This window comes from Aphelocoma coerulescens, chromosome 1A, assembly GCF_041296385.1.
Source record: "Aphelocoma coerulescens isolate FSJ_1873_10779 chromosome 1A, UR_Acoe_1.0, whole genome shotgun sequence".
Taxonomy (NCBI): domain Eukaryota; kingdom Metazoa; phylum Chordata; class Aves; order Passeriformes; family Corvidae; genus Aphelocoma; species Aphelocoma coerulescens.
Genome location: NC_091014.1, coordinates 16,024,270 through 16,048,532, shown reverse-complemented (window position 1 = coordinate 16,048,532; position 24,263 = coordinate 16,024,270). Strand labels below are relative to the sequence as shown.

General features: G+C 37.7%; 1 protein-coding gene across 6 annotated transcripts in view; it reads right to left on the bottom strand.

The window, feature by feature from the left end:
• The window catches only part of KIF21A (kinesin family member 21A), an 88,702-nt gene that overhangs the window by 41,382 nt on the left and 23,057 nt on the right, over window positions 1-24,263 (bottom strand). For all 6 annotated transcript variants that reach the window (XM_068995163.1, XM_068995127.1, XM_068995144.1 and 3 more), the window contains exons 2-11: window positions 18,108-18,330; window positions 16,647-16,829; window positions 13,556-13,705; window positions 12,710-12,844; window positions 9,451-9,618; window positions 7,941-8,056; window positions 3,763-3,958; window positions 2,794-2,983; window positions 2,111-2,174; window positions 1,112-1,315 (exon numbers count right to left, since the gene is read on the bottom strand). In XM_068995163.1, coding sequence (XP_068851264.1) covers window positions 1,112-1,315; window positions 2,111-2,174; window positions 2,794-2,983; window positions 3,763-3,958; window positions 7,941-8,056; window positions 9,451-9,618; window positions 12,710-12,844; window positions 13,556-13,705; window positions 16,647-16,829; window positions 18,108-18,330 — 1,629 coding nt within the window. The remainder of the gene's footprint in view (window positions 1-1,111; window positions 1,316-2,110; window positions 2,175-2,793; window positions 2,984-3,762; window positions 3,959-7,940; window positions 8,057-9,450; window positions 9,619-12,709; window positions 12,845-13,555; window positions 13,706-16,646; window positions 16,830-18,107; window positions 18,331-24,263) is intronic.

Genomic DNA, 24,263 nt, shown 5'->3' with positions numbered 1-24,263 from the left:
ATCTAAGCATGTAGTCAAATGCATGCTTGATTGTAAAATGTGTTAAAAATACAGAATCGAATCTCTTTATTCTTGCATCTACAGTTAAAGGACATACTGAAGTGCTTGGCTGAAGAGAGGACAGAACATTCTGCTGATTTTATTTAATACTTCCATCTTGCCCTCAAGTTCCTACAAAAATGAGACAAAATCTATCAAAATCCCCATAGAAGTCTAAGAGCTTCCTGAAAAATGATGCACAAAGGAAGAATCTAGTTGTTATTAAAATGAGTGTTCTCTACAAGTATGAGACATTTGTGTGGTAAACGGATTTATAGATATAGGACAAATTACAGGTATCAGAGACCCTCATCTACTTTCTACTTTGACTATTTCAAGTTTAAACTATTTTAGCTTTACTCTGAACTGGTAGAAGTCTGAAGGACCATTACTAAAAAGAGTAGCAGATTAGAAGCATGGAAAATTTCAACTAAAATGGAGAGATTTCTAATGGAGGCAAAGTCTCCGAGTACACAAACAAAGCCTTGCTGCACTAACTGCTGTCTAAACAGGCATTTATGTCAATGTCTATGAGGATTTTAGTAGATGAGAAGTTGAACAGCAAAAAAACCAGCAAAGCATGATGTTGCAGAGAATTAGGAAACCTCAAATTAAAAAACATTCATAGAAGCAAAAGATAAAGCAAAAGAAGCCATTCTAAGAGCTACCAAAGAATCCCCAGCTATTCAGAATATCTTTTCTTCAGAAAGCTGTTTCAGTGTTGACATAAAGTTGAAAAAAAGTTAATGTTTTCAAACTTCTGTTAAATTTCAGATGCATCTTAGAAAAAATTTTTTTAAAAATCAAAATTTAGGGAGAGCACCTGTGTTTTTATCATGGTGCATAATTACATAGAAGTTCATTACAAAGGAGACATTCGTTCTACAAATACTGCACACTTCACTGGAAGAAAAGATGCAAAAGAAAAACTGTAACTTCAACATGTTTGAAGGAACAGCAGTTTAGGGTCCAAACCCACACAACAACAAGACTTTTTAAGTCTCAGTGTTTAAAAAAGTCCACCTCTTTACTAAGAAAGAGAAAACAAATAGCATTATAATTCATACACCACCTCTTTTTCTTTTTCCTTTCTTTTTTTTTCAGCTTTTCTAGATCTTTCTTGGCTATATCTAGAATTTCCATTGTCTCTTTCTCAGAAGAAAGCATAGAAGCAGAAAATGCTGATGGTCCACCAAAGTATGTGGCTCTCGATGACGCTCTTGACAAGTTGCGTCGAAGATTTTCATTCACTGCTTCACTTTCTAATAACTTTGCTCTTAATAAAAAAAAAAAAAGGAAGAGTTGTAGACCATGAATTACAAGCATTGCCAATACATGAGATGTATGCTCTTTTGCCTCTGCAACTTCAATGCATTACCTTCAGTTTAAAAAGAAACTACAAACCAAGGTGAAGTCTGAAAAAATACAAAGTAGTAAATTCCTTGATGATACCATTTTACACAATGGTTATGTATATTGTATATATATCATATAACCTAGACAGAATACGTGAAAATATGTCTGTATGAACATACACACAGTTATACATATATACAGATGCATACCTGAATATGCTCTATGCCTATACATGGTATATTAAAGCTACACAAAAGCTCTAACATTAACTGAAGATAGGCCAGATGATTTTTTGCATGGTATATGTCCAAGAAATAGATAAATAAAAATATCTAAAATATTTAAGACTTTTTGAATTTGAAAATAAAGGTCTTTTTAAAACTTTTTTTTAAACAAGTAATTTATCAGTACTATCATTTATATATGGGGTTATAAAGTTATAAGAGAATCGTTCTAAGTTCTGCTGTCCTTTATGCAACAATATCAAATTATCACCATTATTTAGGAAGCATCTTACTTTCATTTCTATTGTCAGTTTGATCTCTAACATTTCACATTTTTGTGGCCAAGAGCAATACCAGATGGTCTTAGAAGCTGAAGGACTACTCTCTTAAAGTAATCCCCCCACAGGAAAACAGCTGAAGTATTTACTTGCTAACACTTCTATTTTTTTTTTTTTTACTAAAAATTGTCTAAATACGTATTATGCAAATACCTGAGATCTTCAATTTCCTTGATATAATTATGAATCATGTTGCTAATTTCTTCATTTCCTTCCCCTTTGAAGGACAGAGAGAAAAGGGGCATAAGGGAAAGAGAAAGATTAAGGAAGGACGGTAACAGTATAATTATCTGAATATAGATACTAGGCACAAGGTACCAGCAAAGGGAAACAGTCACATGGGCTACACATTTAAATCTTAACTTATTTGTAAAATATCTTTCCTTCTTAAACTGAATTACATTTTTGGTTCCTCTGTCATATGATCACCATATGACTATCAGTAACTTCCATATTAGCACATTTTAACAATGCTTAAATCAAAATCATTTATTTGCATTTTAATTTAGAGTCAAATTTATTTGGTGTGGTTGTTAAACCACCACAAGGGCTAAGCATACAGATAATTCTATACAAAGATACTATTTCATATTTCCTGTTGTTGACATTCCTAAATGGATGATCAAATTAGGGTACAAAAATATTTCTGTTATTAAAAAAAGACTCCAGAAATAGAAGAAATAATCATATGGGAGCCTATCTCTACCAAAGGAGGTCCCACATTGCTAATAAAAAGGCATCACTTCATTCCAAGGGATCAGTGAAGCAAGAACATAAAATTAATTTAAGTTCATGAATTTATGAAGCAGTTCATGCACATCACACTCACAGCATACCTGTCCTGGCCAGCACTTGGTTGGCCTGATCACTCATAAGCTGTGTTATTCTGGCTCGCAGAGCATCAATAGTCTCTTGCATTGCTTTAATTCTAACACGCAGGTTGTTGTTTTCTGTTTGCAGCATGGCATTTTCATGGAACATGTCATTGATGCTTTCAACACCTTCTTCATCTATAATCCTTTTACCCTTTAAGAAAGTAAAAATATTTTATTAGTAGTAAAGGCTGACTGACGCAGGCAAAAAAACTGAACTTAGTAAATGCAATCCACAGATTACTTAAAGTTCCAAGCAGATATTCATAGCAAAAGATAATCTTCTCTCAAGAAGTTTAAAACAATGATAAATGGATGGTTTTCAAAAGATTGATGTCTGACCAACACCTTAGCATCTGGGTTTTGTGTAATTCCACTTTAGTCTGAAATACAAGTTCTTGAAGAGGTTAAGAAATAAGAAGATAACTCTTTATTAAATCAGAATACTATCTCAAGAAGAACAAAAGGTGACGCTGTCTAGTAATGACAATTATTGCCAAAAACACTGTATAAACTTCAGGAAGAAACGGGCATGACTATTTGCCTTAGATAACTGAAATTGTATTTTTAAAACACAAATGGTTTTAGCTGTCTAGTAAGTTTTCAAAAGCAATACACATTCACTTACGCATAAATCTAAGTTGTGGTTTGGCCATTTTTGCTTTGGAAGAGACCTTCTCACTGCCTTTCAAAAAGCAAATAGCATGCAGCATCAGTAAACATCACTGACATTTGCTGACATCTCTTTTTTTGCGGATATAATCTACTTTTTATAAAAATATCTGGTCGTCACTGGAATTAGAAGTGTTGCTTACATCAGGGTTGCTATTACAATGTTTTTAGTGTATGAAGTGAAAATAGCCAACAGAAAAAAAAAAGCTGTGGAATTACAAGCCTTTGAAAGCAGAAGAAATCCTAAGAGGATAAACTTACTGTTTTGTATTCCATGAGCTCCATCTGTAGCCGTGCAATCTCACTGCGCAAAGCATTTATTTGTTGACTGGCCCTATCCTGATTAACCATCACCTTGTTCTTGATGTTCCGTGCCCGATTGGCGTACTTTAATGTGTTCAAAGTTTCCATGAAGTCTCGATCTGAAGGGCTCACGCACGCTATCATGAGCGTTTGACTGGAAGTCAGAAACACGGGTCAACATTACACATCAAGAACAAAAGGAGCAGAGAAAATCTAACAGGTCCTCAGGCAGAAGGTGAAACAAGAATAGCAACTTCGTAGCATTAGTGAAAATATTTCTTCATTTAGCTCACAGCAAACTGTGAGCCACAAAGATCAGCAGTGTTACATCTTGTATCATCTTAGTATAGCATAGGAGATACTAGATTAGATCTTGTTCTACACATGAAATTACAAAAGCAGTTAATTGGCGTTTCCAGAAGTGTTATTCAAATTACATTCAGTTTGCCTAATCATATATAAACTGAGATTAAAGAATTTATGATCAACCTAAATTCCTAGACAGTGATTTGGATCATGCAGCCATCAGGACTGCCTACTGTAATTCCTGAGGTGCCTACCTACTTCATCTGAAAGATGCTGAAAGGCTCATCTGACCTGTCCAAACATGATTAATGTGCCTATTCTCTACGTGAGGCTCCAAACTGACTGAATCCTCCACTGCAAGTTATCGCCTGCTCTCCAACAGAAGTCCAAAACTAGTCTTTACCCTTAGTACATCTGTCTATAGCCGTATTCGTACCACATTTCATAACACCACTGCTTAGAGCAACTTTCTGCAACAAAAAGAGCAGCAGGATCTGAGCTTTTGGCCCAAGAGGGCTATGAACAACCATCCTCCTTTCAGTTTCCTACAACACCCCCTAGCCATCCCATCATGGGATATTATTGCAGGATGAGAACGTACTCCTTGCTCCAAATAAAAGATCAAGCAGATAGATAGACCAGTAGGAACCAGTAGGACAAAAGCAAAAAAAAAAAAAAAACAAAACAATTTTCACTCCAACCAAGTGCTTTCATCATTCAACAGGTTCCTTCCCTCACTCCCTGGAGCATACTTATTTCACATCAGGTAAGAACAGTTTAGAGGGTCAGAACCAGCATTCCAGCTGCAGATCATGCTGAAGGTGCATACATTGCCTAAATTCTCAATAGATAGGGCAAAACATCTGCATTCGATGGACTGAGTACACTCCTCCAAGTTTTAAAGGAATTTGTTTCTCTATACATTAGGAAAAACAAACTGTCTCTGAGGCAAAGGAGCAATATCTGCATCAGGCAAGCTGGATTATGATCTTCACTTTCTGTAATTTCAGACTGAAACAAACACACGCAACGCTCTGTGAGGCAAGCAATTATATTCACCATACACACTGGGAAACTAAGCTAGAAAGAGGAAGTAGCCTGGGGCTACAAAGAACATTTAGTTTCAGCAACTCTTCCTCAGCCCTCGCCCCTACCTTTTTTGTCAGTTCTCCAAACTCTTTTAGTCCTCTAGATATGGGTATGCAAGATTAAGGACAAATTTTTAATTCTGACATTGAGAATGCGCTTACTTTTCTAAATCTTAGAGGACTGATTCTGCTATGTGTCCATCTTGAAAACTGAACCACCTGAACTCCAGTTTCCTATCCGAACTGTAAAATGGACTAGAGTTTTTTTAAAACTGTTCTACTTCAACATTTTCATTTCTTTAAACTGCTCCTCCTGCTCCAGAAGTTATGAAGGTTTTTATTTTTCATATTATACATTATAAAATTCCTTTTAAAACACCAATGCTCCATAGTTCTTTGAATAATTCAAGAAACATTTAAGTGCTGCTTCAGAACTGTTAGAGCATTATATTTAAAATAAGGATTATTGTGAGAATAGTACAGTGATACGATGCTTTCATCACTGTTAACTCAGGACTAACTACAACCAAACCCAAATCATTACTAGTAGGTTTTTGTGTTTGTTAAGAGAGAAACAATAATGTGGACTTCAATACCTACAAGGCTACAGAAGAGGCTTAAAGAAATCTAAATCTGATTCTCCAGAAGAAAGATTGCATATTTGTTAAAATTTAGCTTTTCCATGCATTTTGATTGCCAAAACCCAGATAAGAAACCATTCAAAATGGGAGGATTTCATATATGTGTGTATATATATATATACACACATCTATTTATATGAAAAAATCTTCCTTAACAGCAAAGTGCTTATTTGAGATGTCACATACAAAAAAAAAAAAAAAAGGGGGGGGGGGGGGGGGAATAAAAGCACCCACACAATTATCATCAGTCAGAAAAAGACAGAATACATACAAGTATCATTAGAAACACTCCGGGGCAGCATTTTGCTATCTGTACATTTGTGCTGGTTTTGGCTGGGATAGAGTTATGTTTCTTCACAGCAGCTGGTATGGGCTATGTTTTGGGTTTGTGCTGGGAACACCTACTGTGTGTCCATAATGCAGATATGTTTGAGTTGCTGCTAAGCAGGGCTCACACAGAGTCAGGACCTTTTCTGCTCCTCAGACTGCCCCACCAGTGGGGGGGGCTTGGAGTGCACGAGGAGTTGGGAGGGGACACAGCCAGGACAGCTGAGCCCATGAGGCACAAGGGACATTCCATCCCATATGGAATCATGCTCAGCATATAAAGCTGGGGGAATGAGAAGGAAGAGGGGGGACATTCAGAGTGACAGCGTTTGTCTTCCCAAGTCCCCATAACGCATGATGGAGCCCTGCTTTCCTGGGAATGGCTGAACACCTGCCTGCCCATGGGAAGTGAATGACTTCCTTTGGTTTGCTTGCATATGCGACCTTTGCTTTATCTTTATCACTTTTTTAAAGTGTCCTTATGTCAAGCCCAGAGCTCTCTCCCTTCCACCCTAGTGATTCTCCCCGCGGTCCCCCCGGGGGCAGGGAGTGAGTGGCTGTGCGGGGCTCGGCGGCCGGCCGGGGCTACCCCGACCCCATGGCACACCGAACTCCGTGATTGCTCCCGAAGAACACGAGGGGGAGCCGCGGAGCCGTGAGACGCGAAAATATTTTAAAGTCAAAATAGTATTTTTACAACAGGGCGACTTCAGAAGTGGTTTGAAAAAAATGCTCACTAGCTGGTGTATTTGATAAGGAAATTAGTGAAGTGCTTTTAGCATTTATTTACAGAAAGAGCTTAAAAGAGCGATGCTGTTTGATTTCTGCTGATTTTTTCTAATTCTGGAGTTTCTTCCTCCTTTATGCACTTTTGAAAGTTTCTAGCCCTTACTTTACTTTTTTTTTCTGGCTCTGCTTTTCCTCACACTGCAGTGCTTCAAGTTGTTACTAACATTAACTCTCTGAAGAGCAGAGCAACAATTTAAGATTTTTCTTCTCAGTGGAGAATTTTCTTCCACTTCTCCCTTTTCCTTTGTGAAAAAACTTCCTACTCTCCTAAACATAGGAGCCAGGCATATTGGATCACATAAAAGAACAATACTACCTTACTAAAATGTATTCAGCTGTGGTCCCTCATATTTGTATGTTAACATTACAAATGCAAGATTTGTATTATTTTAATAAATTTGCTAATGTTTTCTTACAAAAAGCCTTCAGAGGTCAAAATTTCCCTTCATAGAATGTGCAGAATGTATACAAATGGATTCATACAAACAACCCTGGTGATAGACTACTTTGTTTTTATTAGGCTGCAATCCAACATCAGGTAACTGAAAAAATGCATCAGAGGCTGAGATATATAATCTCTAAAAAGATGGAACGGCCTGTGGTAAGATAACTGTAAGCTCCTGTGCATTTAAAAAACAGGGTAACAAAAAAAACCAACCTCTTAAGGCAAAATCCATCACAGCTTTAAAATACAAAACAAAACTTAACAGTTATATTACCTACAGTCTACAGATATTTTCATGGGAAGAACTTCAAGCTTCATGTCTACTAAAATAACAATGGAAAAGAACAAAGCAAAAATCCTCTTTAAAATCTTTTCCCTCCATTGACAGCATTTTTGTTATGACAATTTATCTTCAGAACCTTCCTCCAGCAAAGAGTGGCTATTTTTATTGTCATTTAATGTTCATTTCACTTTCTGAAGATTATGTTCTCATTCATGCCCATTCACAATGAAATACATAAAATGCTCCAATTTTCATACCTGTTTCCCCCAAGAGAGTCTTGAAGTAGCCTTGTAAGCTTTGAATCTCTGTATGGTACATGAGTTGCCTTCTTACTTTTATCTCCCAGTGCACTTATTACATTGCCAAGTGCCAGCTATAAAACACCAAGTCACGTAAGACACAAGTCAGAATCAGTTCCTGTATAGTTTTATTTTAAAAACAGCTAAAAACTGGAGTCAGCATATTGTGAGAAAATTAATATACTCACGAAAGTTAGCATAAATATATTTCTGAAGATTTTTGCATTTTACATTTAGAAACTTTTGTGTTATCAACAGTGCATCAGATGACATACAGTCTGGTACCTGCAAGTGCTAAAGTGCTTAGCACAATTCATATGCACTGGCTCTTAGTATCTCAGCCACAAACTAAAGCTGGTACTACTTCATCTAACAAACGTTTGCTTTGGATGATTGATAAAATTAATTTAAAATAATTTATAGCTACTGCTAGATGTAGAGATCAACTTTAATAATCTGGTTTATGCTGCATTTAGAATAAAATATGGGACATTTATATAAAGAAAAAAACCTTAGAATTTGCTGCCTCTAAAGATATGTAGAAGATAAGTAAAGATAAGTAAAAAATGTCTGATTATGATTTGAGCACTTAACACTTGAAATTAAAGTCTTGTAGTCAACGGATATCCTGTTTCATTGCTTAAAGGGTCTAATTCATGTTTATAAACAATCTAACATGTGGCTGTGAAATTATTTTTAATGTGGAACTGCATGCACTTCAATCAAATAGAAGATTTTGCTTTAAGTGGCGCCCTGTACTGCAAGTTCTGGCTCTGGAAATGGTGCAGCTGCCACCAGCAGATGGAGAACTGCACACACCCCATGCTGTGCCTGCCTGCTTTGAAGGATTTAAAGCACTTTCAGTCTGTTTCACAAAACTAAGGGCTGGGCTTCACTATAAATGAAAGTTTTGTGATCTTGTATTAGTTATATCACACTGATTCTCACCTTCATTGTCTTTATATGCTCTTTGTTAAGGACACAACTGTGTCATCTAGACCCCCCCAAATCCTGCTGGCTTTGTGCTTATGTGAATGATGAAATTGAACTGAATACTCTTTCTCTTCCATATAATATAAACAGAAGAACTACAGAAAATAACCAATGTCATGATGGCAAGAAAATTCTAATTGCAGAATACCTCATTGGTACTGCACAATAGCCCAGAAAAGAGATGTGTTTTCACAGGTAGAACGTGCATTTTTTTGTCTTCAAAAGAATTGCACAGAGCCTTGACATAGCCATGTAGCACAAAACAAAAACATGAAACTACAATCTCCACTGGTAATCACCAGCTCTACTTTTCAGTGCAGTTCAGTGTTAAGTAAAACACTTAATACAGTTAATTAAAAAACTATATAGCAAACCAGTATACAGACAAAAAAACCCCATTGAAGCTATAAATTTTATTTTTAAGTGTTTTGCCTGGGGTTGTTTTACACTATATTGTATAGTTGTATAGTCTTACTAGTCCACAGTTGATGGAAATGCCTTCTTTTGCCCTTTCTCCTGTAGCTCCTGTTCGCTTTAACCTTTCAGATCCCGCCAGATCAACAAAATGAAACTTGGCAGTCAGAGTTTCATATTCATTCATCTCAGAAGATTCAGATATTATCCTGTTATCAGTGGCATTATCCTGAAGCAAAGAAGAACCCACAAGGCTTGGTGAGATCTTTCACATTAACGTCTGTAAAGTTCAATCAACAATTATTCACAAGACTACCACTTTGCCATGACCATCTCCTTATTCATTCCCTTTTAACAACAACAGTACTTTGAAACATACCATCTCCATTCTAATCATATATACTAACATATCATTCTTGAAGATGCAGCTCTAGATGCACGTGCATACAAATTACTTTAATACTTTAAGTACAAGCTACCATTGCTTCTTGATGAAGAAATGGGGGGGATACATATATAAAACAAACAAGTCACCAGCAAGGCAAGCAACAAATTTGTATCTCTCCTAGAATGCAAGCCAATTGTCAAAGAAAACAGATTTAAAAAAATAAAACCTTAATTACATAATTACACCACAAAATCACCAGAACCACTTAGTTCATAAGCCTGCCAAATAACAGAAAGATATTTTGATTTTATACCTCTCTAAACCCCATTACCAGCCTCCCTGTGGGATGATTCTTCAACTTACTCTAGGAATTATTGTTGGAAGCCATTTCTCCTAGCAGTCATTATTCCACTAGCACGTCTGACTTAACCAGAAAATAAGGGCAGCAGAGGGAACACGGAAAAAAGAAGAGGTTCCTTTCTCCCTTCCACCTTCCTCCCCCAGGTAATGACTGGCACTCCATGCAAGCCTCCATCAGTATGGAGAGTCTGCCCAGGAACACACTGCCCTGGGGGAGGTACCACAGCCTCAGCCTCTTTCCACTTCACATCCCAAAGCACAGCAGCAAAATTATCCTTTTTCATTACACAATCCCAAACTTTTTTTCTGTTGATTAATTTAGTTCTACCATTTACTGTACAGTTTTATTTTACTCTGAGCGTAGTTAGATTTATTTTCAGGAAAGAAATGCAATGAGAAAAATCTTTAAAACACTCACTTCTTGACCTTACTGGTAAGATACCCATTGCAGGGCAATTTCTACTAAATTGACATGGCGTCATACAGTAAGCATATACCAAGTGTATACTGGATTTGTAACAGATTTTCACCACTCAAACTACAAGCTTTATTAGGAATTTCTATCACATTAAGCACAGAAAACCCAGAAAAACCTTTTAAAAAAAAAAAAAACTAAAACTAATCAAAAAGCCAAACACAGACCCTCAGGTATTCTGTGGTGACCTTTATGCCCTTGGCCAGCTAACCTACAGCTCCCTTCACTACTGCAAGGCATAGTGCAGGTCTCAGCAGACCAAACCATTCTCATGGTAGTTAAATACTTCATGCTCCTGAAGTGACATCCTTTTGTAGCAGTAACAGAAGAGAATGGGAACTGTGCCACTTCCACAGGAATCATTATTTCTGTTATTTTGATGTTCACACTCTGGGGACCACACTCCCATTCTGTCCCTCAAAGTCATGATTAATGCACCCTTTCACTTTCCTTCATTTACGAAGTGAAATGTACATCCAGAAACTCCCAAGAAGCATGGATGGTGTGAACAGAGCCTGAGGAGCATGTCTGTGCACTGCAGCCCTGGCTGCCTGCCAGCCCTAGGCACGGGTGACCGCGCACAGAGGGGACACGGCCAAGGCTGTCATCCGAGAAGGAGAAACTGCGTTGCCCTAGTAACAAAGGTCTCCCAAAACTGTTGTCTACAGAAACTTGAGCTACATCTCTCCTGGCCACCCAATAATAGCCTGCATTAATTTAGATTCCAGGAGCGTTCAGAGGACAACATCAGGTCTATCCCTTTACTCTCCTAAACACCACAGGGAAAGAAGAGGGTGCTGTCTTTACAAATTAAGGATTTAGAAATGCCCAGCTCCAAACAGTCAAACTGTCTTGTGCATATCTCCCAAGAAAAGCAGAAACAAAAGTTTGACATAAAGCAGAAGATGACCATCTCTTCCTTTAACACAAGCTTCTGTAAAAACACAGGCAGAGCCAGGCAACAGTCCCCCAGGCAGCTCAGCTGGTGGGGAAAGCTGCAAGTGCACCAGCACAGGGGGACTGCTGTGCCAGCAGCCTGCAGGAAACAGGCTCCCAGATGACTTCTCACTCTCCAGTAGACAGTTTTCAACAAAAACCTCCCAGCAGTGTCACCACGCAGTGACCCAGGTGCCCTCCATGGGCTTGGAGTGTGATGCCAATCCCTCCCGAGCAAAGCCAGCTGACCACACCACCAAATCCACAGTTTCAGCATGGAAAGCAGGAAGAAGTGTTTTTAGCAGGTGTATAAAGCAGGTCTACATATCACAAGGGACCAGGAAGGAACACTCATTCTGCCTGCAAATGATTATCTGCAGTATTTAAAAAAAAAAAGCAACCCCCAAAAAGCACTGCAAATCCAACTCACTGTTCCACATACTTAAAAATGTGGTATCTATGGGTAGGATGCTAGCCAGATACTATTTAATACTTAAAAATTATATGCAAAAGACCTTTAGGATATTCAATTCAAGTTCCCCTGGAAGGTACTGTAGTTTTCAGTAATGTGGATTTATTCAGAACTCTCCCTGGTACAAGATACACCAACAGCAACTAACAACTGAACAGTCACATGCAAAATATTCTACATAACAGTTCTATGTTCATTCATAGTTTGAATTTCAGGTTAAGTGTATAGAATTAAAATATCTGCACGCTGAATATATAGATATTTAAAATAAACACATTAAGCTTCAGAATTTAATGCTTTTCTACTTGCACCTTATTGGATATCAACAATTAATCTGAAATATCCAAGCTGACTGCAAGTTTAAACCCACTAACTACTAAGACACTTAAATGTGCTTCCCAATTAAAGACAAATTATATTTTAACTTTCTCACTTGTGTATGTCGCAACAAAATACTGAAGAAGACGCTAGAGGAGAATAGGCAGGTTCCTGTAAGAGTCTGCAGTTTATGGTTGCCTCTGGCTAGAGGATGGTTACGTATGCACAGATTAGATCAAATTATTATAATGCTTAGCAAATTCATCAAGCATTATGATGACTACAGCATCCTTACTAAGTGTAGTTCAAACAGCAGTGGCGGCCAAAACTATCCCCATTTTGAAAACTGGCTACTAAAGAGAAGTACGTACAGCGTTAAATGCGGGACAGACTCTGGTTTGACACAGGTGTATAGTGAAGATGGCGTGTGACCGTGAGCTCTGAACGTTCATCTGCGTGCTGGCAGTGGTGCGAGACAAAGCTCCCAGCTTCAAGCACTGCATCATCTAGAAAACAGACAAGAAGCACATTGCATCGCTTGCTGGTTAAAGCAAAACTGGTCCTGTGACACTCAGCTGTTTTGGATTTATGACTAGAATTTCTCTCTTTGTTATGAATTCAGTTCCTACATGCCAAAAAAAAAGCACAAAGATTCTTAAATAAACAAACTAAAAGTATTTTTTGTGATTTCTGCAAGAAAAATCTTAAATCTTTGTATGCCTCTCCTTACTTACTCTAGTAGTAACATAGCTATCTTCACTCACCTGTGGCAAAAAAATGTATGATTTTATACTTTTTGTACAAAGAAAAAACAGTACAGTAACATTCGTATTCAGATTTGCAATGCACATGAACAGCAATTTATTCCACATCAGCCATAATGCCAAGATTTTTTCTCAAAGGAAAATAATATATATAATAGTTGGGAGATCAGATTTACATACGTGCCAAAATTCTCTCTCCCAGCAGAACTACATTATGAACAAAAGCCTGCTCCTAGCTTTAAATGAAACCAGCATGCACTTAGTATCAAACATTTATCAGATTTAAGGCTACAGAAATTAAGAAAATAAAATTTTAGCTAGGTTTTACACTTAAATTGCCCAGGAGACAGATATTAGGAAGCATGACCTCTATTTTTAACTGCTCATCAAAGCATACAGACATGTTTAGAATGTACTTGGCATGTTACAGAGTAATTTATTTTTAATTATCACCTCAGATTCTCCATTCACAGTTCGGGTTGTAACGCCCACTGTATAAATTCCTCCTGCTGAATCTTCATGTATTTTAATATTTGATTTTTTATTCTTTGCATCAATATCACGTGTGGTATCAAACAGATCAAGAATTTCTTCATTGTAAAGCTGAGGAGAAGAAAAAGACAAAATGCCTATCACTTTCAGAAGGAATTCCTCTGATGACTAACAAATCTCTGCATGGCACATACCAAAAGTAGTAAAAATCCGTATGTCTCAGATCCCAAAAAAGGATGGTGTGAAACATGCAAACTTCCAAGGACAACAGATGACAGAGCAGCTGCAAATTAAGTGACCTGCACAACTTCCTATTATACCACCCAAAGATGCGGTAACTTCCTCCACATCTCCAGATCTGAGAGAAAATTCTTTGGTGGGACCAGGGAAGAGGAGGAATTTGGTGCCAGCAGAACAAGAGCAGCAGTGGTTTCTGTGGCAGGCACCTGCTGTCTTCAGATTTGACCTTGGGCTTTTCTTTTGTGGATTTAGTTGGCTGCACCCTTCTCCAAACACTTCCAACTCACTCCACTTGCTCTCCCTGCCACTACACCTTTCCTCATCTCCTTTCTCACACCTTCATAATTCTATGTCTCTCATTTAGATAAACTCTTCCTGTCCTGGAAGGAATTTGACATATAATAATAGTTTTTGTGCAAGCTGCTTCTTAAAGATACCAAGCAGCAGTCCAAAAATACTATGGCATGACTTCCTGAGCAGGGCTTTTGTACTCCATAAGAGTGTTCTGAGCTTTATGAAAGGTGTTTAGATCCAACTGAAGAAACCAGGGGAAAAAAAAATAGGCAACCCACCCAGAAAAAACAGTATCCCACTGGAAATCTCATGGCTCTAGTCTCTGCCTGTGTACATTAGAACATGTCAAGTGTCTTTAATTTAGTTATACTAATTCACACTAGCAAAGCTCAGTCCAGACTAACTCAACTCCTGATCAAAATCCCTAGGTAACAGTCAATGAACCACCACAACAGATCTGTATTCACACATGAAACTTTCTCATAACACTAAATTTAAGTGACTTTCTCCTCTCAAAAGCAAAAAGTCATCCCTGAGAACAAAAAGCTCAGCATTTGTGAATGTGATGCTTTTAATCCTTTACATATTAAAAAGGAGTTATATTTAATTATTAGACATAAGTATTCTAAGTAGGAATCTTCTTACTAATGTTTTACCTTGATAAGGTCAAACAACTGATGCCACAATTTAGAGCAGATCCTGATAATGCACCTGCAATTGGATGGGACTGCATATGCCTATCTTTTGAAAAAGCAGGAAAGCCAGGAGTTAAGGGAGGCAGACTGCAGCAAACTAAAGAAAGGCAAGAAAGTAGCAAACAGAAGTCACTGTTCCCAACAGTTATCCAGCTGTAAGACTCCAAAGTTACTCCAAAACCACAATCTTGCTTCAACTTGTCCAATGACTAAATGATTGTTTATGCAATCCAGCTCTAATGGTAGATAGGATGGGAGGACGAGGATACTTTTTGATACAAGAACAGTGTATAAAATCGAACTAATCAGAAAAAGCTCCTTCTGGGAAAGGCTCAGTAAAAGAAAAAAAAAATCTATGAACTAAAATGACATTTTGTTAAGGGAGTAATTATTATATACATCATTTAACCTTTCTTCAAATTAGATAAACAAGACAGGTTTCAGTATGTATAGTTCAGCTGAAATACACTGTAATGACTGCAATTCCTCGTACCATTCTCACTGTAACATTTAATCACTGCCCCATATGTCGGGACTCAGTCACATTTGTAATGTTATGTCAAAAACCACAATAAATTGAGAAACCACACTGGTTACTGCTCCTTATGCTACTCATGTTGCAGCTGCCTAAGCAAAGCTGCAGCTCCCTGGTGTACAAACAGAGCAGAGCACTCCCACAGCACGTGCTCAAGCCAACTCTCTCTAGGCAAACATTAGCCAGAGCAACAAAAAGTTCTGCATAAGGTTAGCAGTGACTAACCTAGACCAATACAAAACTAATGCCAGCTTGTTAATCTTTAAAACAGTTATAGGAGCCGATGACTTCAGCAGTAATAAAACGAACAGCTCTTCTTATGGGTAATATAAGAGTGGGGCGTTTCCACCCCCAAAGTAGATAACGTTGTACATACTGAAGTAAACAAAACAAATTTACACCTGCTTTCCTAAAATTGATTCTTCGTCTCCATGTGCCTAAAGTATCAGATTTTGCAGGTTGGTAGTAAATGTAAATATGTTACACCCAAATCAATCAATTTAAAAAGCAGTTCCACAGTCAGGAGACACAGTATAAAACCTGCAAGGCTTAAAGCAACAGCAGCTGCAGGTCGGAAAGATCACAGATATTACAGCCCCTTTACCAGTAACTGCATCCACAAGAAAACACAAGGGAAGCAGTTTTGCCACAGTATTGACCAGGGTTTTTTTCTCTGGGTCTAAGAAAGAAGGGAACAGTGACACTGAAGCCCAATCATAAACCAGTGGGGATTGCAGAAAGAAGTATTTTCATGCTAGGTTTCTTCCTTGGTGAAAGAAAGCCTCCTGAACAGATTTTGAAAACTAAAGACTATGGCAAAGTCACAAAAGCAGGCAAAGCATGCTCACTATTCAAAACCACAAAGTACAATCACTTTTTTTTTTTACAGTTTCTCGTTTTAAGGTTTTGTCAAGAATTGCAAACAGGCAAGAGAAACAGGCTCTACAGACAATGCATGCTGCAGAAAGGGATAAATGATGTACGTAACTACTTCTATACTTCAAAATAGCACTATGAAGGGAAGTACTAAAATAATTGCAGTAAGATAAAAAGACTTTTTTATAAATTGAACAGCTGAAGCAAACCCCATAAATTTTCCTTTTGAAAACTTGAAGATTAATTCAAAACATCTTGTGAGGAAAATAAATTTAAAAGAAGCAACCAGAAAAAATATTTAATTGGTTTTCTAAAAAAAAACCAAAACAAAACAAGAAAAAAAAACCACCAAAAAAAACCACAGCCAAAAAACCCACATAAAGTTACACCCACAAATGTGGATCATATTTACCTCTAAGAACTGTGCATTCACTTTAAAATCTGGAGGTGGAAGTCCTTGTTTAATAGCACCTTGTTTTTTTTCTTCAATACATCTGAAAAGGTGCTTAACAGCCCGTGATATAATGCCTTGTTCCTCTTCTGTTATGTTGACATCAAATCCAGTGCCCATGGTGTATGTTTTGCCAGCACCTGTCTAATTTGAAAAAGGAGTAGTCACTAGAACATGTTAATAGTACCAAATCATCATAGAAATGCAGTTTTTGAACACTACTGTTCACATCAATCTGCCATCTTTACAATATTAACACACACAACAACAGGTCACTTTGAAAATGGATAAACAGCAGAATTTGGACAAACTACTGTTTATCCAGGGATCCCATACCAGAAGGCAGAGACCAGTTCAATCTTTCATAACCATTCCTCTAGAAACTTTCCCTAACCAGCTTACATCAACCTTGAACTATCACCTCTAGGTCAAAAGATGAGTTAATGTTTCCAACGAAGGCTGTTAATTAAAGCATGTATTTTGGAGGTAAAAGCAGCATTTGCAATTCTTTACTGAAGTAGATCAAATGACTCCCCTAATTAAGATGTCTGAATATCTCAGGTATTATATTCCCATTGTTCTCACTTTATACTGAAGAATACAAGCTGTATCTTCACTAGGAAGATAATTTAATTAAATGTGAAGTCCTATAGAAGACAAGGTAGTGTAGTGTTTTCACTTAATTAATGGGTCAAGTCTAAGACAAAGATAGGATCACAAAGCTGAACATAATCTGCTAAACTGGATCTGCAAACTGCTTTGTTTCACTGGGAATAGACTCCACCTGGCTAACTTGAGATGCAACACTTAACAGCGGTGAAATTCAGCATCCTAGGCCAAATTTTATGCAATCAACTCCTAGAGGAATATTCAGAAGACAGTAACACCTACTCTACACTGTGCTCAGCTTCGAGTGTGCCCAGTGTATCAAGAGGGTGTGTTGTCTATGAAAAGTTCTGACTTTGGAATCTGATCTCTACATTTTGCCCACAAGCAAACAATGTGGCCTGAAGTTCCCCATGATCTATTTTTAAAAACCTCCTAGTCCCAAAAGCATCTAAAAATGCAGTGGGTTGAAAAGTTGCTCAGAAAAGAATCTCAGTACAATCCATCTGTATATTTCAAGTGATTAAGTCAGTAATTTGTATTGCTGCATTGAGGTGAATTTGGGAATTACAGACTGATGCTATTTTCAGCATTACTATTAAATTCAGATCTACTACCTATATATATTCTGTATTTCAACTGCCAGTCTACACAAAATCTATACAAACTCAACACTGTCCTACAGGTAACTCACTGATAAATAAACCCAAGATGCTAAAAACCAGATTCATGCATTCAGAAATTTAAGAGAAAAATAAGTTGCAAAAAACTGTTTATTCCAAAATAAATACTTTAAAATAAAATTGTAAGGCTTACCTGGCCATAAGCAAAGACAGTGGCATTATAGCCTTCAAAGCAACCTTCAATCAGCTTTTCTATACACTGTATATAGATCTCTTCTTGCTGCGAGTCAATGTTAAAGACATAATCAAAAGTGAAGGCCTTATCTTTTCCCAAGAACACTTGAGGTTCACCAGGTGTGACAGATGTACAAATATGGCATCCTTCAATCTTCTCTTTGGCTAACTGTGGTCTAATTCTGTTTTGGAAGAGATAAAAATAGCTATTAGAAATTCTCATCATCAAAAGAGGAGGAGTACGCAAACAATATGAATAAGGGATGTGAGAATTCCTTAGTGACTGAAAAGTCAGAATTTTTCACCAAGCCAGAAGGTTTTTGGTTGCCTGAGCCACAGTACTGACTGTATCAGAACCCCAGCCATAAAACTGCTCATGCAAATGACATTATCTTTTCTGAAGTTTCACCAATTTCAAGCTGATGACCTGCCTAGAACTCTGAATGTTTCTGTATATATATTATGGATCACTGAAGAGTCACTTTTATACATTGTTTCAGATTTGCCAATCAAGCTTTCTAGTCTTACCAAACTTCTGCATGCTTTCATTGTAAAAACAGTCATTTTACATTTTTTTACAAGCAGGTTAAGTGTGAAAAAAAATACAGGATAGTTTAAATAGCAATTTGGGAGCAAGGACCCACCAAGCCAGTTGGTTAGAGCCTAGTGCTACTGATGCCAAGATTGTGGGTTCAGTTCTTGTATGGGCCATTCACTCAAGAGTTGGACTTGAAGATCCTTATGGTTCCCTACTAACTCAGAATATTCTGTGATATCATCTTAAATGAAAGCCTCCTTGCTGTGACAGCAATGACAGCAAGGAAAAAGCTCACATTTCTTCTTTCCTTTTGTCAGAAAATCAACTTTGCATAGCCAGAACGCTTCTGTGAAACGTTTGGTTTCAGTGAAGAAGTATACATTCAGACAACAGGAAAAGAACAATATTTCACAAGTTCTAAAAGTAAGAGTGTCTCATTCCTCATTATTTCTCCTCTAAGACAAATTTCAGCTTTTATTTCAGTTTGTTGTTTCTTACAAAAACTTTGTAGAATATAGCTTGGACTTCTTATATTCTATCATTTTATTAATTCCTCTGCATTCTTAACACTCCTGCAGCCTCATCAAAATTGAATTCATGTACTGGCTTCACAACTAATAATGACTACAGAAGTTTGTGATTCAACTGGTTTAATGATAAGTATCAAGAAGAAAAACTCTGGCCCACTTAACACATTGTTCCAGTTGTAACTAACTAATAATTCCTTTACAAAGCTACCTTTAAAAAAAATGTATTTCCAAGTTCACTAAGCAGCACCAAAAAAAAACCAAACCACAATCCCAAAACAAACCCAAGCAAACAAAACCCACACCAAAACATGTGCAGTGTGCAGCTTAAAAGACATGACAAAGAAGGCTAATAAGTGATAAAACAGCAGCCGTACAGCTACATACAAACAAAATCATGGAATATTTTATCTAGATTCTCCATTTATACTAAAGTTCAGTGTGGCTACTTTCAGTTACACGGTGTCAAAGATCTGTATGCACAGAGTATACTTAAAGGCACATATTCATCGCATATTCCATGCTTTAAGGGCTACATGTATACTAGGGCTCTACTCAGAGTAGCTGTGATGCCTTGGAGCAAATTCCCCAACGTCTTCATTTATCACATGTTGGTTTGGATCACAGAGCAGTTTCAGTGTGCACAATTTATACCCCCTTCAGAGGAAACAAAGCCAAAATGCTCAACTCCAAACACCCAAAACTTGTTCCAAAATCTAATGGGAACATAAGGGCCCAAAGCTACCTGCTGATCTACTGTGACTGTGCCAACACCTGCTGATACAGAGAGAGCTTGTCTCCAACAACTGAGTGGACTGCTGCAGACTAATTATGTACACTTCAGATGAAGTTAGAAATATCCTGCTTAAAAAAAATACAAAAAAAAAAAAAAAATCTCACAGAGCATGATGTATTTACTTCTCATTGCAGATTCTCAATTTTTCATCCAGGGATGTGCACTGTTGTCAGGAGTATTTTTCAGATTTTTCATTCTGAGGGTTTCATTATATCCCACTGTATGACACTAGAGATTAACCTTAATTTATCTGTAAGGTTTTCTGCACATTAATTCCAGTATGGAAAATTCATTAACGATCAGGAGGTACCACCCTTGTCAGTGTTCCCTCTAGTGTAAAGTGACAATTAAGTAAACGTTTGAAAAACATCATTAAAGATTATATGATATACAAAATAGGCAACATAAATATTCTACAACTAGTATTTGCATTTAAGGACACAAAGTCTGTAATATAGGTCACATTTACTCTCTAATAACATCATAAGGGGTGTTTTTTCTTTAAATGAAATAAGAATGCTAAAAGTAATACAGGATTTACACAACTCCTTCAATAACCAGAGACTTGATCCACTTGTACCTGTGTTGACTAAACACAGAATCTGATAAATATGTGTAGAAGCTTGTAATACATTTACTTCCTTCTAAATTAAGGAAATTTTGGTAATAAAATGGCTTTTATTTCTAGGTAGAGAAAGTCTTCAAAGAAAAATTAATCACATGCCTTTTCTAAAAGCATTCTACACAACAGGAAAGTTGAGCAAATAAAACACTGTAGCATGTTGTCTAAAACAATATTTAGAAAATGCCTACTCAGTAGGTTATTCTCCTGCCTTCTTTTACTGCTGTAAAGTCAGTCACAGGGCAAGCTTCTTTTTCAGACTAAGCACTCTTGTTCTTTCAGTAATCCAGTGCACACATTACAAAAGCCGTCAATTGTCCTTACAAGAATGAACTCTGAGGGCTAGTAAAGCTCCAGAGGTATGTCTTATTGTCTTCCAGCACAAAAAAGCCTAGGAAAGATCTTTTCTAGAAATCTAGATGGAAAACACATTTGGACATCAAGTAAGCTTTTGTGCATCCCAAAAATCCAACTTCCCCCCAGTTCTGAAAGGCTTTTAGCATCAACCTACAGGATGAAGTTGACAACTTTAAAAAGTTTTTCCTCATGTGTTTTCATTCTATGCTTAAAAAAAAAAAAAAAAATCAATTTTCTACACTGATGAACTGATGCAATTATGACAGGTGCCGAATACATTTCTCCTTTCTACTACTAAGTAAAGGTTGAGTGACCATGAGAAGGAACAGTATGCATAAACTATGAATGATTTGCATGATAATTATTACAGTGATGACAGGATTGTAAAGCGAGTAGTTTCGATGTCGCCCGGCAGAGACTTCCCATGAGAATCCTCCCAGCCAGGTCCTGCCTTGCAGCCAGGCAGCACCTCCCAGAGCTGTGCTGCACAGCAGCAAGCCCGTACAGATCAGCCCAGCATACCCAGCCCACAGCAAGACACCATGCCAGAGACTAGCTGAGCTGAAGGGTATCTGTGTCACTGCTAGCACTTGTTACCAGCTCAGTCACTTCCCCTGGGTTGTAACACAACATTCAGAGACCCAGCAGTGGTGTCCTTCCTCCCTATCATTAAATCTGAAGGCAGTGCTAGGAGAAAAAGCAGCATTTCACCAGCACTTACGCAGCACAAAGGAAAAACAAAACAAGGCTCATCACAACAGGGACGCTTCACGCCAGAGACAGACTCCCTTCTCATTCTGTCATTGGTCCCACACAATGTCCCACTCTGCTATGGAGTTGAGAGGTTGCAGAGACAGATCACGACTGCATCAGGTTTGAATGACATCTTCCCCCAAAAGAGATGTGCAGACAAGAAACGTTCATCACCCAACCCAAAGTCTCCTCAAGGGATACTTCATGCTCTGAAATCTATACAGCTTTCTTGGTAAGTTTATCACAAAGCTAATGTGATGTCCTCAATGAGTAAGCAAGAGATGCCTCCCCTTCAACCTGATTTCTGGCCACTTAAACTGTGTGAGAGGATTATCAGAACCTCAAAATTCTCAGTCTTACTATTTACACAGTGTGATTCGGCAAATAAAAGTTCTCATGCAAGCCAGATTCTGCTCCAGCACTGCCTCTAGGAACATTTCATCCTCCTCCATCCCACACATGAATTGGAAAAGTGATTTTTTCCTTTCTGCTTACAGCCAAACATTTTCCACTCTCACATCTTAATGTGGTCACTTCTGCCAGCAAAGCAGGCAGCGCCCACACTTTAGAAATGTCAAAGAGTTCATTCTGGTCATCTCTCCTTGCCCAGCCTGCAGTCTGGCAGTCTGCCACTGAGATTTTTTCTGCAGGACCAATTTGACTTGACCCATTTTGTCTTCTCCATGGCCCCACCTCACCTGTTTTTCAGTCTACTGTCTTAACTGCAGACAATCAGGTGTTTTCTACCTATTTCAAATCACATCTCCTCAGATGTGGCAACTTCCCAAAAAACATTTTGCTTTACATCCTTCTCTCTCCTCCTCTCCAAAGCATTAACACATCTGATTGTTGTTTACGTGTACTTTGAAGCACCTCCAGGCCACACACATGAAACTTAATCCCCCAAATCTCTCGTGCCTCAGCACACTGGGACAAGTTGTCAAATTAGGGAGTGCTAAACCAGCCAGCGGTTGCACAGTAATGCACTGTATTGTACTGGAACTAATCCCTCAGTAGAACAGGGGCACAATGCGTCTGCTAAAAGTACTGTCAGCTAGAACTGGCTCAGATAATACAGTTCAGGGAGTACAGTCATCATCAGGTCAATACCTTGGGTTATGCAAGACATCAGACATTACAGAATTGATTCCTGTTCAAACTAGATAATATCATAATATCTCTTTGAAAAGCACCCTGAGTTTACTTCTAGGGATGAAAAATTGTCCACTGATCTAAATATATATTATTTATATAAATAACCACATGGATGTATAAGGATATATACAAGCACACCCCTTTTCAGCTACCGAACAGTTCTACCTCTGGGCCTGTTTATTTAAGAACCTCTCCATTATTTAATTTTACCCCAGCAATCTCCAACCATCTCTGATCACGTTACCCCTTAATCTCATTTCATATACTAAACAAGACCAATGATTTTTTAAATTTGCATCTCTATGAGAAGAACTATAAACTCTAACAAAGGGCAATAATCAAAGTGTTTACCATATGCCTTCTCAGCACCTCTACAGAATAGCAATAAGCACACAAGAACTTTTAAGAGTGATCTAAAAAGGGCAAAGAATCAAATTATTCATGTTTTACAGAAAGAAAAGCAGAAAAAACTAACCAAAGGTTAATCTTTCAGACTGCAGTTACTATCCAGAAGCTCTGTGTTGGAAAGAAAAGATTACTCTGAAGTCCTATGTAAATTTCTTTTTCATTAAAAAAGCTCCAATAAAAAAAGAGTTGTTTTCACCTTGCTCAGAAAAGCGTAAATTCAAACCACGTGCTGTGCTGAGCAGGAAACAAGTTAACCTGTAAACTCGAGGCTCTCCAATACTTTTCTTACTACACTAAGCCTATTAAATTTCACACAATTAAGTTTCACATGTGGGTATATGAAATATTAAATCCAGTAGCACCTAATAAAGTACTTAGTGAAGCATAACAGGCAATATGAACTGGGAAACAGATAAAAACTGCCCAAAACTAGAAGAAAAGAAAACAGCTTCCTAATCTTACTTCAGCATCAGAATTCCCTCACCTTACTATTCCATTAAATTTACACTCATCAAACCACTCCCATTAAACTCCCTTCAGAGCAGGCAGGGAGTAAAGAAAGCTAAGCAGGTTTCATCTCAAAGACACCTGATACCTAGGCTTGCATAAACTTTTCAGTATTTTTGCTTGCACACATTGAAATCTTGCTCTGTGATTAGCAACACTTTCAAATGCAACTGCAAGTATAATGTCTGAATGCATTCATCTGAACTTCACCTCTCAATAAGCTTCAAGGACAAAAAAAGATCTGGCATATGACAAATTCCAGATTTATCTCCTGTTAACACAGCAAAAAGGGTGCAGGAACAAATTGCACTAGCAACCATCACCTATAGACAGTTTCTGCACAGTAGTAGCACTACTAATGGTATAGCTCTGTAGTACTGGTACCAATCACTGGCATTACATGTATGGTATCAAGATGGAAAAACGGTCACGCAATTACAGACACAGAAATT